At 45.9% G+C, this 13,445-nt stretch overlaps 1 protein-coding gene across 1 annotated transcript in view; it reads right to left on the minus strand.

Moving 5' to 3' along the window:
- The window catches only part of LOC144597942 (regulator of G-protein signaling 5-like), a 40,428-nt gene that overhangs the window by 3,906 nt on the left and 23,077 nt on the right, over positions 1–13,445 (minus strand). Inside the window, exon 3 of the mRNA XM_078407765.1 lies at positions 4,555–4,616. Coding sequence (XP_078263891.1) covers positions 4,555–4,616 — 62 coding nt within the window. The remainder of the gene's footprint in view (positions 1–4,554; positions 4,617–13,445) is intronic.

Here is a 13,445-nt window from a genome sequence, read left to right on the forward strand (position 1 = left end):
GTTTCACCGCTGCCATCAGATGGAGCAGATTACTGGAACATTTTCATGATTTAACCACAAACGTTAACACAGATCTGGCTTCAAGACTTGACATTCTTGGCTACACGAGTCAGCTTCCGATGGACGGGAATGTTTGATAAATGCTTCCATGAAGGTTATTGAGGTTTAACTGTTGAAAGGTCAGCAAAAGGCAAGCAAAAAATGTGGATAGAACAGGTTTAGTGGGGTTTGGGCCAAACAAAGGCAGGTGCAGATGGGACATGTTGGTCGGCATAGGCAAGTTGGGCTAAAGGGACTGTTTCTACGCTGTGTGACTCTAGGACCTTATTACTAGCAGCCTAAAGTCTCCTACAACCGGCAAGGTTTGAGCTGACACACAGTGTTGGAGTAACTCAAGGGGTCAAGCAGCATCTCTGGAGAACATGGACAGGTGGAGTTTCTGGTCGGGACATTGCTTCAAACATCTTAAATCTGAGTTACCTTTGAATTCTTTTTTTTTGGAAACCAGCATCTGCAGTTCCTTGTGTCTCCAATGTTTGAGTTGCACTCTTGTCACTGAGGTACACTCTAAAGATTGGGCCAGGCCCTTCAGCCCACCTTGTCCATGTTGGGCTAGTCCCAGTTGCCTGCATTTGCCCAATAGAGTCATAGAGTGATACAGCGTGGAAACAGGCCCTTCAGGCCCAACTTGCCCACAACGGCCAACGTCCCAGCTACACTAGTCATAGTGATACAGCGTGGAAACAGGCCCTTCAGCCCCAACTTGCCCACACCGCCCAACATGTCCCAGCTACACTAGTCATAGAGTGATACAGCGTGGAAACAGGCCCTTCGGCCCAACTTGCCCACACCGGCCAACATGTCCCAGCTACACTAGTCCCACCTGCCTGCGTTTGATCCATATCCCTCCAAACCTGTCCTATCCATGTAATCCAATAGGTCTCCAAACCTTTCCTATTCATTTCAGTGCAATCCAAGGAAGTGCCAACTTCAGTCTAAAGGTTTCACTGGCAAAGGTTGGACAAAGGAATGATGATACGTTCCCCCATGCTCTGTCACCCTGAGATAAGGTGTCATTAAGAACTACTAACGCAGTAAACCTGGAATCAAATAGCAACGTTTGAATATATCGTTGATCCAGTCTTAGAGTTTTGTTCTAAAACGTTCATGGACAGAAAGTCCAAGGATAGCTACGATAGGCACAGCATCAATTGCAGGCGCCCTCGAGGTCGGCTGTGGGAGAACATTGGTGGGCGGGCGAGGAGAGGGACGTGGGTTCGCTGGTCCATTCACACGTCCCAGGGAAGGCGATGGCTGGAGGCCCTGCAGCAGCCTGGGGCTCACCTGGAACGGGCACTGCTCATAACAACGGGAGCGCGGACTGGACTTTGAAAATGGCGCCAAAACATGGCGCCTCTTGCACGCGGGATCAATGGACTATTTCTGTACCCTTGCACATCGGGGAGTGCTTGGGTATGGCAATACTCTACTGGACTGTTTGTAAGAAAATAATTTATAAGAATATAAGTGCCATTAAGCCATCACTATATCGCGTACAGTTCCGATTTCCCACAACAGGAAAGATGTGGAGGCTTTGGAGAGCGTGAATGAGGGGTTTACTAAGGCAAAGCCAGAATTCAGTGGTATTTACTAGGTGGGGAAAACATGGAAAGACACAAAATGCTGGACACGACTCAGTGTGTCAGGCACCATCTCTGGAGAACATCACAAGGTGATGTTTCAGGTCGGGACCCTTCTTCAGACTGAAACATCGATCATTTACTCTGGAATACCAGAGGTTGAGGAAAGACCTCAGAGAAGTATATAAAATGATGAGAGGCATAGATGGGGTTGACAGTCAGAACGTTTTGTCCCAGGATGGAAATGTCAAAGACTAGAGGGCATAGCTTTAAGGTGAGAGGGGCGATGTTTAAAGGAGACACACCAAGCAGCATTGTAACCCAAGACACAAGGATGTGGTGAATTGATCTCAGGCGTGGAGATACCACTGCCTTTTAGAAGTATAAGAACTTAAAAGTAAAAAAGGGGATGGTGCATTTAGTGTGGAAGGAATTAAAATAGACCTTTGTGTAAAGAGCCAAGTTTTCAGGAGATAATTAATCATATTCTCACACATCGAGCACAGTTCAAGATAATGTCAGCAGGCAAATGTATCACGGATAAAGAAAGCTTAACAGGGTATAGTTTTTCAGCCTGTCAAGATTAGAGGTGTACAAAGGCTGGCTGTTTCCTAGCAATGAACTGAAAATGCTCAAGTGAACGGCACGGTAGCGCAGCGGTAGAGTTGCTGCTTTACAGCGAATGCAGCGCCGGAGACTCAGGTTCGATCCTGACTACGGGTGCTGCACTGTAAGGAGTTTGTACATTCTCCCCGTGACCTGCGTCGGTTTTCTCCGAGATCTTCGGTTTCCTCCCACACTCCAAAGACGTACAGGTATGTAGGTTAATTGGCTGGGTAAATGTAAAAATTGTCCCTAGTGGGTGTAGGATAGTGTTAATGTGCGGGGATCGCTGGGCGGCACGGACTTGGTGGGCCGAAAAGGCCTGTTTCCGGCTGTATATATATGATATGATATGATATGATATATTGCTTCCCAGCACTTTCCCCTCTAAGATGTAGCCCGTTTGCAATCTGCATCATTTATTTTGATTTATTTTAGTCCCGCAGAATGAAAGAGGTTTCAGATTTAAAAGAGAATTGTCACTGTTGGATCAAAAACAATGTAGAGGGTTCTAGGGGGGCAGAAATAGCTGGAAAAATGGCTTGACGATCTGTCTAAAGAAGGGTCTCAACCTGAAACGTCGTCTATCCTTGTGGCCAGGGTTGCTGTCTGTCCAGCAATTTGTGTCCTTTTGCCTTCAGACAAGCTGGGTCAACTTGGCTTCTTGGTTGACATGGGCTAGGTGGGCCGAAGGGCCCGTTTCCTGCTGTGTGCCTCTAGGTAAGAATGATAAACCTTTCTTCCGGACTACCTGACTGGGGCTCTTCCAAACCTGTCACCTATATTGCTTGCAGTCGCTCAAAAGGGCAGCACGGTGGCGCAGCGGAAGAGCTGCTGCCACACAGCGCCAGAGACCTGGGTTCGATCCCGACTGCGGGTGTCGCCTGTGCGGAGTTTGTACGTTCTCCCCGTGACCGGCGTGGGTTTTCCCCGGGTGCTCCGGTCACCTCCCAAAGACGTGCAGGTTTGTCGGTTAATTAGCTTTGGTAAAATTGTAAATTGTCCCTAGTGTGTGTAGGATAGTGCTAGTAGTGTACGGGGATCGCCGGTCGGCGCGGACTCAGTGGGCCGAAGGGCCTGTTTCTGCGCTGTATCTCTAAATGCTAAACAAAATATAACCACGTGAAAAAAGGATAGCATGTGACAATTTTATGTGCTTTGATTCTTTTCTTAATGACGTTGGACTTTTAGTTTGAGAAAGGAGATATCCAAAACACCATGTAAAGGCAAGCTTTACATAGAACACAGGACAGTAGAGTACGGGAACAGGCCCTTCGGCCCATCATGTCTGCACTGACCACGAATCCAAGCCAACTAATCTGTATCCCTCCAATCCCTGCCTGTCTGTGTTTTAGTCCACCTTTTGGATGAATTATCATTATTTGTATACACTGGAATTTAGAAGGATGAGAGGGGATCTTATCGAAACGTATAAGATTATTAAGGGGTTGGACACGTTAGAGGCAGGAAACATGTTCCCAATGTTGGGGGAGTCCAGAACCAGGGGCCACAGTTTAAGAATAAGGGGTAGGCCATTTAGAACTGAGATGAGGAAAAAACCTTTTCAGTCAGAGTGTTGTGAATCTGTGGAATTCTCTGCCTCAGAAGGCAGTGGAGGCCAATTCTCTGAATGCATTCAAGAGAGAGCTGGATAGAGCTCTTAAGGATAGCGGAGTCAGGGGGTATGGGGAGAAGGCAGGAACGGGGTACTGATTGAGAATGATCAGCCATGATCACATTGAATGGCAGTGCTGGCTCAAAGGGCCGAATGGCCTCCTCCTGCACCTATTGTCTATTGTCTATTGTCTATTGTCTATTTTGGGGTTGTGTAATTTGAATGCCTGTTTAGCGCTTTTATTGTTGGACTGTGTTTTTGGGGGTTTTGGGGTTGTGTGATTTGAATGCCTATTTAATGCTTTTATTGTTGGACTGTGTTTTTGGGGGTTTTTGGGGTTGGGTAATTTGGGTGCCTGTTTAGTGCTTTTATTGTTGGACTATGTTTTTGGGGGTTTTTTGGGGGTGTAATTTTGATGCTTATTTAATGCTTTTGTTGTTGGACTGTGGGTGATTGAATTAACATTTTGTTCAAGATGGCCGCGCCGTTGTGTTTGGCTGCCTGCCACTGTATGTTTCTTTTTTTTTCCTAGTCAGATGTGCAGCACTTTGGTCAACATGGGTTGTTTTTAAATGTGCTATACAAATAAATTGACTTGACTTGACTTGACTATTGTCTATTTTCTGACAGGCAATATAATGGAAAGGGCTGTGATTTTGATAACGTCAAGATCAGATTGAAGACCGCACCACTTACAGCTGTTCATCAGGAGTTTCTCCAGAGATTCCCGCCATTGTTGGACTTCCGTTTGGGATGGTCTGCAAAAGAGACAGCATGTTGAAACAAAAATGGGCGTCATCTTTCACAAAACCTCGCAGTCACTTCAGAGTCAATCTCTGAACTCTCTTCAATAACCTGCAACCATTCACACAATTCCAAACATTGCTATCAATGTCCAAACATGCCTGCCGGAGTCATAATGATGTTATAAATCACAGCCATTTCCATGTCACTTTCGGAACAATGTCACTCACAAGAATGATCCCACGAATGAGTGGGTTAACATATGATGTGCGTTTGTCGGCACTGGGCCTGCACTCGCTGGAGTTTAGAAGAATGAGGGGGGGACCTCATTGAATCCTGCAGCATAGTGAAAGGCTTGGATAGAGTGGATGTTTCCACTAGTGGGAGAGTCCAGCACTAGAGGTCATAGCCTCAGAATTAAAGGACTAAAGGAGATGAGGAGGAATTTCTTTAGTCAGAAGGTGGCGAATCTGTGGAATTCTTTGCCACAGAAGGCTGTGGAGGCCAAGTCAGTGGATATTTTTAAGGCAGAGATAGAAACATTCTTCATTAGTACAGGTGTCAGAGGTTACGGGGAGTAGGCAGGAGAATGGGGTTAGGAGGGAGATATAGAACAGCCACGATTGAAGGGCAGAGTAGACTTGATGGGCTGAATGGCCTAATTCTACTCCTATCACTAATGATCTTAAGAGCGCGGAAACAGGCCCTTCGGCACATCTTGCCCATGCTGACCATCATGCCTCATCTACACTAGTCCTGCCTGCCCGCGTTTGACCCATATCCCTCTAAACCTGCCCTCTCCTTCAGCCTGTATAAACGTTATTTAACTGCTGCTTCAACTACCTCCTCTGCTACTTTGTTCCAAACACCCACCTTCCTCTGTGTGAGAACGTTGTCCCTCAGGTTCTTATTAAATCTTTCCCCTCTCACCTTGAACCTATGTCCTCTGGTTCTTGATTGCTGTACTCTGCTTATTATGGTTTAGCTAATTCTGTCTGGTTTATAGAATCATAGATTCATATGGCATACAACTTGTCCATGCCAACCGAATGCCCCATCTAGTCCCATTTGCTCGCCTTTGGCCCATCTCCCACTAAACCTTTCCCAATCTTGTACCTCTCCATATGTCTTTACACACACGGGGCAATTTAAAGAGACCAATTAACTTGCAAACCCGCACGTCTTTGGGGTGTGGGGGGAAACAGGAGGAAAACCACGCGGTCACATGGAGAACGTGCACACTCCACACATCCGTCAGCACCCGAGGTCAGGATTGAACCAGGGTTGCTGTTGCTGTTGCTGTGAGGCAGCGGCTCTACCCGCTGAGCCACCGTGCCGCCCTTCCAGATGTACCTGAAGTTGTCAGTTTTGGTCTCTCAGTGAAGCCATGCATCATTTCCCATGTTTTGGGTGGGTTTAAATGGTGCTTTGTGCTCATAAAGTAATTTTCTTTTAATAGTCCAATCCTGTCTCAATGCCGTCACACGTTAATGTTTAGACAGATCAACCACCAAAGAATGTAGGAAAATAACTGCAGTTCCTGGTACAAATCGAAGGTGTTTATTCACAAAATGCTGGAGTAACTCAGCGGGTCAGGCAGCATCTCAGGAGAGAAGGAATCGGTAACGTTTCGGGTCGAGACCCTTCTTCAGACTGACCACCAAAGAATGCTGATTTACAAACTCTCCACAGGCACTATCACAACGTTTAAAAGACATTTGGACATGGTTAGAGACGGTTTAAAAGGATATGGGCCAAATGCAGGCAGGTGGGACTAGTGTAGATGGAACATGTTGGTCAGTGTGGGCAAGTTGGGCCGAAGGACCTGTTTCCACACTGTATCACTCTATGACACCCAGCAATATCTTGCCAGTGTGAAAGGAACTTGCCTTTATGGAATAATTACGTTCTTGTTTAGTTTAGTTTAGAGACACAGCATGGAAGCAGGCCCTTCGGCCCACCGAGTCCGTGCCGACCGGCGATCCCCGTACACTACACTATCCTGTTAGATAGAGCTCTAGGGGCTAGTGGAATCAAGGGCTATGGAGAGAAGGCAGGCACCGGTTACTGATTGTAGATGATCAGCCATGATCACGACGAATGGCGGTGCTGGCTCGAAGGGCCAAACGGCCTCCTCCTGCACCTATTCTCTATGTTTCTATGTTTCTACACTAGGGGCAATTTACAATCTTTACGGAAGCCAATTAACCTACAAGCCTGTACGTCTTTGGAGTGTGGGAGGAAACCGGAGCACCCGGAGAAAACCCACGCAGTCACAGGGAAGAACGTACAAACACCGTACCGACAGCACCCGCAGTCTGGATCAAACCCGGGTCTCTGGCGCTGTAAGGCAGCAACTCTACCACTGCGCCACCGTGCCACCCCACAGTATTATGTGAAAGATACTATTCTTAAATTGTTGAAACATCTCTCAAAGTTTCCAGCTGTAATTAGGTAATGGATCCAAAGCAAGTTTATTATTTATAAAACAAAAATTCAATATCCGGAATCTAATTGGCTGATGCCTACAGTTCTTTGAATTATCAATATAATCTTAAGTAATACAAATGTTGAGCACATTTCATGTCTTTGAGCACATGAATAAATCAGCACATCCTCTCCAGGCTGAATCTGAAGCCTCAGGGTAAATCCTCCTGTAGTCACAGGGAGAATGTGCAAACTCCACACAGATCAAACCCGAGGTCAAAATCCAACCTTGGGACACAGGAGTAACTCAGCAGGACAGGCAGCATCTCTGGATAGAAGGAATGGGGAAGGTTTCAGGTCGAGCCCTTTCCTCAGAGAAACGTCACCAATTCCTTTTATCCAGAGGCGCCACCTGTCCCACTGAGTTACTCCAGCATTTTGTGTTTATCTTCGAAGTAAACCAGCATCTGCAGTTCCTTTCTACACCTTGGGTCACAGGAGCTGGATGGCGGGAACATCAACTGCCTTGTCGCTACCTAAAGTATTGGAGTTACTCTGCCGGTCACTCGGCCTCTGTGGAGGGAAATGGGGAGACAACGTTTCAGTTTGGGACCCTTCTTCAGGCCGATACCAGGACCGACCAGATTGAAGAAGGGTCCCCCGACCCGCAATGTTGCCAGTCCATTCCCTCCGCAGATGCTGCCTGACCCTCTGAGATCCTCCAGTACTTTGTGTTTGCTCAAAATTCAAGCAACTGCGGTTAGATGTGTTCGATTGCTGTCCAGTCACTGAAATGTCCTTGTGCATCGTTCAAACACAAATGAAATATCATTATTTATGTCTTCCGAATATTTCTTGGGGAAACCTGGAGACCAAAAATTAAATGAACTCCTGTGGGAACTCATTACCTCGTTGTAGCTTTAGAGATACAGCGTGGAAAAAGGCCCTTCGGCCCACTGAGCCTGTACCGACCAGCGATCACCAGTGCACTAGTTCCATCCTTCACACGAGGGACAATTTGCAGAAGCCAATTAACCTACAAACCTGCACGCATTTGGAATGTGGGAGGAAACCGGAGCACCTGGAGAAAACCCTCGTGGTCACAGCGAGAAAGTACAAACTCCATACGGACAGCACCCGTAGTCAGAATTGAACTCCGGTTTCTGGCGCTGTGAGGCAGCAACTCTAACTGATGTCATATTTTTTTCTTTTGTCCAAGATTCTATTAGAATCGAGAGAAAGAAATGATATTGTACAGCTTTAGCCCAAGATTCATTTTCTTCATTTACGTAGAGCATTTCTCAGGCAGCCAATGTGTCTACTTTGGACTGTTCTGGATTGAAATCGAGCTGAGTTAATGATGTGGCCAATTTAAATTTCTGAAATTGCTCCGATGGTTTGCAATCAAATCAAGCTATCTTGGGATTATGTAACATCTGGAAATGAGTAAAGCAAACCATACCTAGGGTAACCATACTGTGGAGCAGCGATGAGGCGCAGCGGGTAGAGCTGCTGCCTCACAGCGCCAGAGACCCAGGTTCGATCCTGACCTCAGGTGCTGCCTGTGTGTGGAGCTTGCACGTTCTCCCTGTGACTGCATGGGTTTCCTCTGGGTGCTCCGGTTTCCTCCCACATTCCAAAGACGTGTGAGTTTGTAGGTTGATTGGATTCAGTAAATTGCTGTTAGTGTGTAGGTGAGTGGCAGAATCTGGGGGGAATTGATGGCAATATGGTCATTGGGGTCATAAGGTCGTAAGTGATTGGAGTAGAATTAGGCCATTCGGCCCATCAAGTCTACTCTGCCATTCAATCATGGCTGATCTTCCTCTCCCCCCCCCCTAACCCCATTCTCCTGCATTTTCCCCATAACCTCTGACAGCCGTGCCAATCAAGAATCTATCTATCACTGCCTTAAAAATATCCACTGACTTGGCCACCGTAGCCTTCTGCGCCAAAGAATTCCACAGATTCACACCCTCTGACTAAAGAAATGTCTCCTCATCTTCCTAAAAGAACGTCCTTTAATTCTGAGGCAGTCACCTCTGGTCCGAGACTCTCCCACTAGTGGAAACATCCTCTCCACATCCACTCTCTCCAAGCCTTTCACTGTTCTGTACATTTCAATGAGGTCCCCCCTCATTCTTCTAAACTCCAGCGAGTGCAGGCCCAGTGCCAACAAACACTCATCATATGTTAACCTGCTCATTCCTGTGATTAGGGAGGGATATGGAGAGGATATAGTTGATTAGATTAGTGGGAGATGAGTATAAATAGATGTTTGATGGTCAGCATGGAATTAATGGGCCAAAGAGCCTCCTTCCATCCTGCAACTCTCTCTATCTCTCTGCTCATAAAGATTTTTTTCAAATGAAACAGAGATTAATATTACTGCCTTTTATTTCTCTCCAGAATTCCAACAACTTTTGCCAGCTTCCATCAGCAATTTTATACCAGCTGTTATCAGGCAACTGAACTGTCCTCTCACCAACTAGAGTGCGGTCCTGGCCTCCCATCTGCCTCAAAGGTGACCTTCGAACGATCTTTAATCAGACTTTACTGGACTTTAACTTGCACTAAACGTTATTCCCTTTATTCTGGATCTGTACACTGTGGACGGCTCGATTGTAATCGTGCAGTTTCTTCGCTGACTGGATAGCAGGCTACAAAAAAGCTTTTCAATGTACCTTGGTACACGTGATACTAAACTAAACAAATCCCCTTGAGTTGAGTATAGGAGCAAAGAGGTCCTTCTGCAGTTGTACAGGGCCCTAGTGAGACTGCACCTGGAGTACTGTGTGCAGTTTTGGTCTCCAAATTTGAGGAAGGATATTCTTGCTATTGAGGGCGTGCAGCGTAGGTTTACTAGGTTAATTCCCGGAATGGCGGGACTATCATATGTTGAAAGACTGGAGCGACTAGGCTTGTACACACTGGAATTTAGAAGGATGAGAGGAGATCTTATCGAAACGTATAATATTATTAAGGGGTTGGACACGTTAGAGGCAGGAAACATGTTCCCAATGTTGGGGGAGTCCAGAACAAGGGGCCACAGTTTAAGAATAAGGGGTAGGCCATTTAACTGAGATGAGGAAAAAGTTTTTCAGTCAGAGAGTTGTGAATCTGTGGAATTCTCTGCCTCAGAAGGCAGTGGAGGCCAATTCTCTGAATATATTCAAGAGAGAGCTAGATAGAGCTCTTAAGGATAGCGGAGTCAGGGGGTATGGGGAGAAGGCAGGAACGGGGTACTGATTGAGAATGATCAGCCATGATCACATTGAATGGTGGTGCTGGCTCGAAGGGCCGAATGGTCTCCTCCTGCACCCATTGTCTATTGTCTATTGTCTATTGATCCTGTATCTGTACATTGTGGACAGCTGGATTGTAATCATGTACAGTCTTTTCGCTGCCGAGTCAGCACGCAACACAAAGATTCTCACTGTACCTTGGTGCATATGACAATAATTAGCTAAACTAAACGTTATCCCTGTTATACTGTATCTGTACACTGTGGACGGCTCGATTGTAATCATGCCTAGTTTTTTCACTGACTGGATAAAGGCTTTTCACTGGACCCCCGGTACCCGTGACAATAATAAATTAAACTTTGCCTGGCGTTTCTCATACGGATTATCGTCACAATATCCACAACACATCGGTTTAGATTGATCGTAAATAGGAAACCAGAGCTCCCAGAGAAAACCCACACAGTCACATGGAGAACGTACAAACTCCGCACAGACAGCACTCTAGTCCGATTAAGCCCGGGTTTCTGGCGCTGTAAGACAGCAACTCTACCTGTCTAACTGGTTCTTACAGGTAACAATAGTCGCTGCCTCAACTACCTCCTCTGGCAGCTCGTCACCTACACCCACCACCCTTTATGTGAAACATTTACCCTTCAGAGTCCTATTAATTCTTTTCCCTTCAACTTAAAATGATGTCCTCTGGTTCTTGATTCTTCTACTTTGGGCAAGAGACTCTGTGTGTCTACCTGATCTATTCCTCTTATGGTTTTATGTACCTCTATAAAATCTCGCCTCATCCTCCTGCACTCAAAGAAATAGAGTCCCAGCCTGCTCAACCTCTCCCTGTTTCTCAGACCCTCGTGTCCTGGCAACATCCTCGCAAGTCTTCTCTCTGCCCTTTCCAGCTTGACACCAACGTTCCTGTAGCAGTGCCCAGAACTGAACACAATACTCTAAATGTGGCCTCACCAATGTCTAATGTAACTGCAACATGACCTCCCAGAGTCTATACTCAATACTCTGACTCATGAAGGCCAATGTGCCAAGAGCCTTTTTGACCACCTTCAAGGAACTATGATGTGATGCCACCTTCAAGGAACTATGCACTCCTAGATCCCTCTGCTCTACTACACTCCCCGGAGCAGGTCCTGTCCATGTTAGGTCCTGCCGACGTTAGACTTTCCAAAATGCAACACATCGCATTTGCATGTTTTATGTTTGTATTTATTCACAAAATGCTGGAGTAACTCAGCAGGTCAGGCAGCATCTCGGGACAGAAGGAATGGGTGACGATTCATTCCTTCTCTCCTGAGATGCTGCCTGACCTGCTGAGTTACTCCAGCATTTTGTGAATAAATACCTTCGATTTGTACCAGCATCTGCAGTTATTTTCTTATACTTTTATGTTTGTATATTCATTTCCAAATCAGAAGGGCATTTTGTGAAGACGGTATAAATTGATGACAATTCCAAATATTATGAGTACAATGATGTTCTTATGCTACCCTCAACATAAATATCAATTATTATTGCTTGATTAAAAGATACACCATGGAAACAGACTTCTCAGCTCACCGAGTCCACGCCAACCAGCTCACACTAGTTCTACGTTATCCCACCTTCTCATCCACTCCCTTCACACGAGGGGCAATTTACAGAGGGCCGATTACACCGACAAATCCGCACGTCTTTGGGATGTGGGAGGAAACCGGGGCGCCCGGAGGAAACCCACGCGGTCACAGGGAGAACGTGCAAATTCCACACAAAGACAGCACCCGAGGTCAGGATCGAACCCGGGTCTCTGGCACCGCGAGGCAGGGGCTCGACCAGCTGTGTCACCGTGAACCCTTTCCGACTTTGAGATACAATAGTTTGTTGAAAAATTGCAACGCTGCCAAATGATGCAAGGATTGGCCAGCAGCAAACCAGATGGTTGGTGTAAATATTATGTCAAATGGAAATACCCAGGTTGTAAATGCACTGGTTACACACTTAGATAAATGGAGCATGGTCTCATGATTTATTGTGCTCTTGGAAATGTTATTTTGGTCGGAATTCTACGAAATGTTCATTTACAATTTAGTAGAAGGCTCTTGGAATGATGCATGCAGCAAGTAGCAACATAAAAGGTACATCTGTAATCCGAAGCTTTATCTCAGCTCGAGTCCCAGCTGTCCCTGGAATACCACGAACAGCCCATTTTAAATCATCGACACTTCGAATTTCCTCTCTGTTGCTTTCTGTGCAGAATGGTCCTTAACAATGATGCATGACCACTTAGGGAAACGAGGGAGGCAGTTTCACGTTAATTCACTTATATTGGTCGCTTTAGGGGATCGTTGTGAAATGATTCTGGCATTATTTGCTGTGGTCTTTTAAAACGCACGCACTTTCCCATCAGGGTACAGACGTTAGAATTAAGAAACCAAAGTCATTAACTTGCATGTATTTCAGCCTGCCTGTTTATAATGTTAACTTAGCTAAGAGATAGTGCTCTCCCCACCAAAATAAAGATGAGCGTTCAAATTCTGAGCAGGTTATTCAGGCAATACAATTCTGAGGGTGTGCAGAGATTTTCAAAGAAGTCTTCAGGCTGCTGTTGGTTTTTTTTTTTTAGATTTAACCGGCATAATGTTCGGCATGGACTTTGTGGGCTGAACGACCTATTCCTGTGCTGTACCACGTAGAATGCAGAACAGGGGAAACAGTATAGTACAAGCTGTTATCAGCCAACTGAACCATCCTACCGCAACCAGAGAGCAGTCTGAAGAAGGGTCTCAACCCGAAACGTCCCCCATTCCTTCTCTCCAGAGATGCTGCCTGACCCGCTGAGTTACTCCAGCTTTTAGATAGATAGATAGATAGATAGCTTTATTTGTCATCCAATATTGGACGAAATTCGGTCACCCACAGTCCAACAATAAAAGCATTAAATAGGCATTCAAATTACACAACCCCAAAAACCCCCAAAACACAGTCCATCCATCTTCAGCTTAAAGCAGCACCTGCAGTTCCTTCCTATACAGTCCTGCACTACTATAGGACTATCTTTGATAAGGATTTACCTGGCACTAAACGTTATTCCCTTATCATGTGGCTGTACTCCGCAAAAGGCTCGATTGTAATTGTGTATTGTCTTTCTGCTGACTGGATGGCACGCACAAAAGCTTT

This window comes from Rhinoraja longicauda, chromosome 11, assembly GCF_053455715.1.
Source record: "Rhinoraja longicauda isolate Sanriku21f chromosome 11, sRhiLon1.1, whole genome shotgun sequence".
NCBI classification, from domain to species: domain Eukaryota; kingdom Metazoa; phylum Chordata; class Chondrichthyes; order Rajiformes; family Arhynchobatidae; genus Rhinoraja; species Rhinoraja longicauda.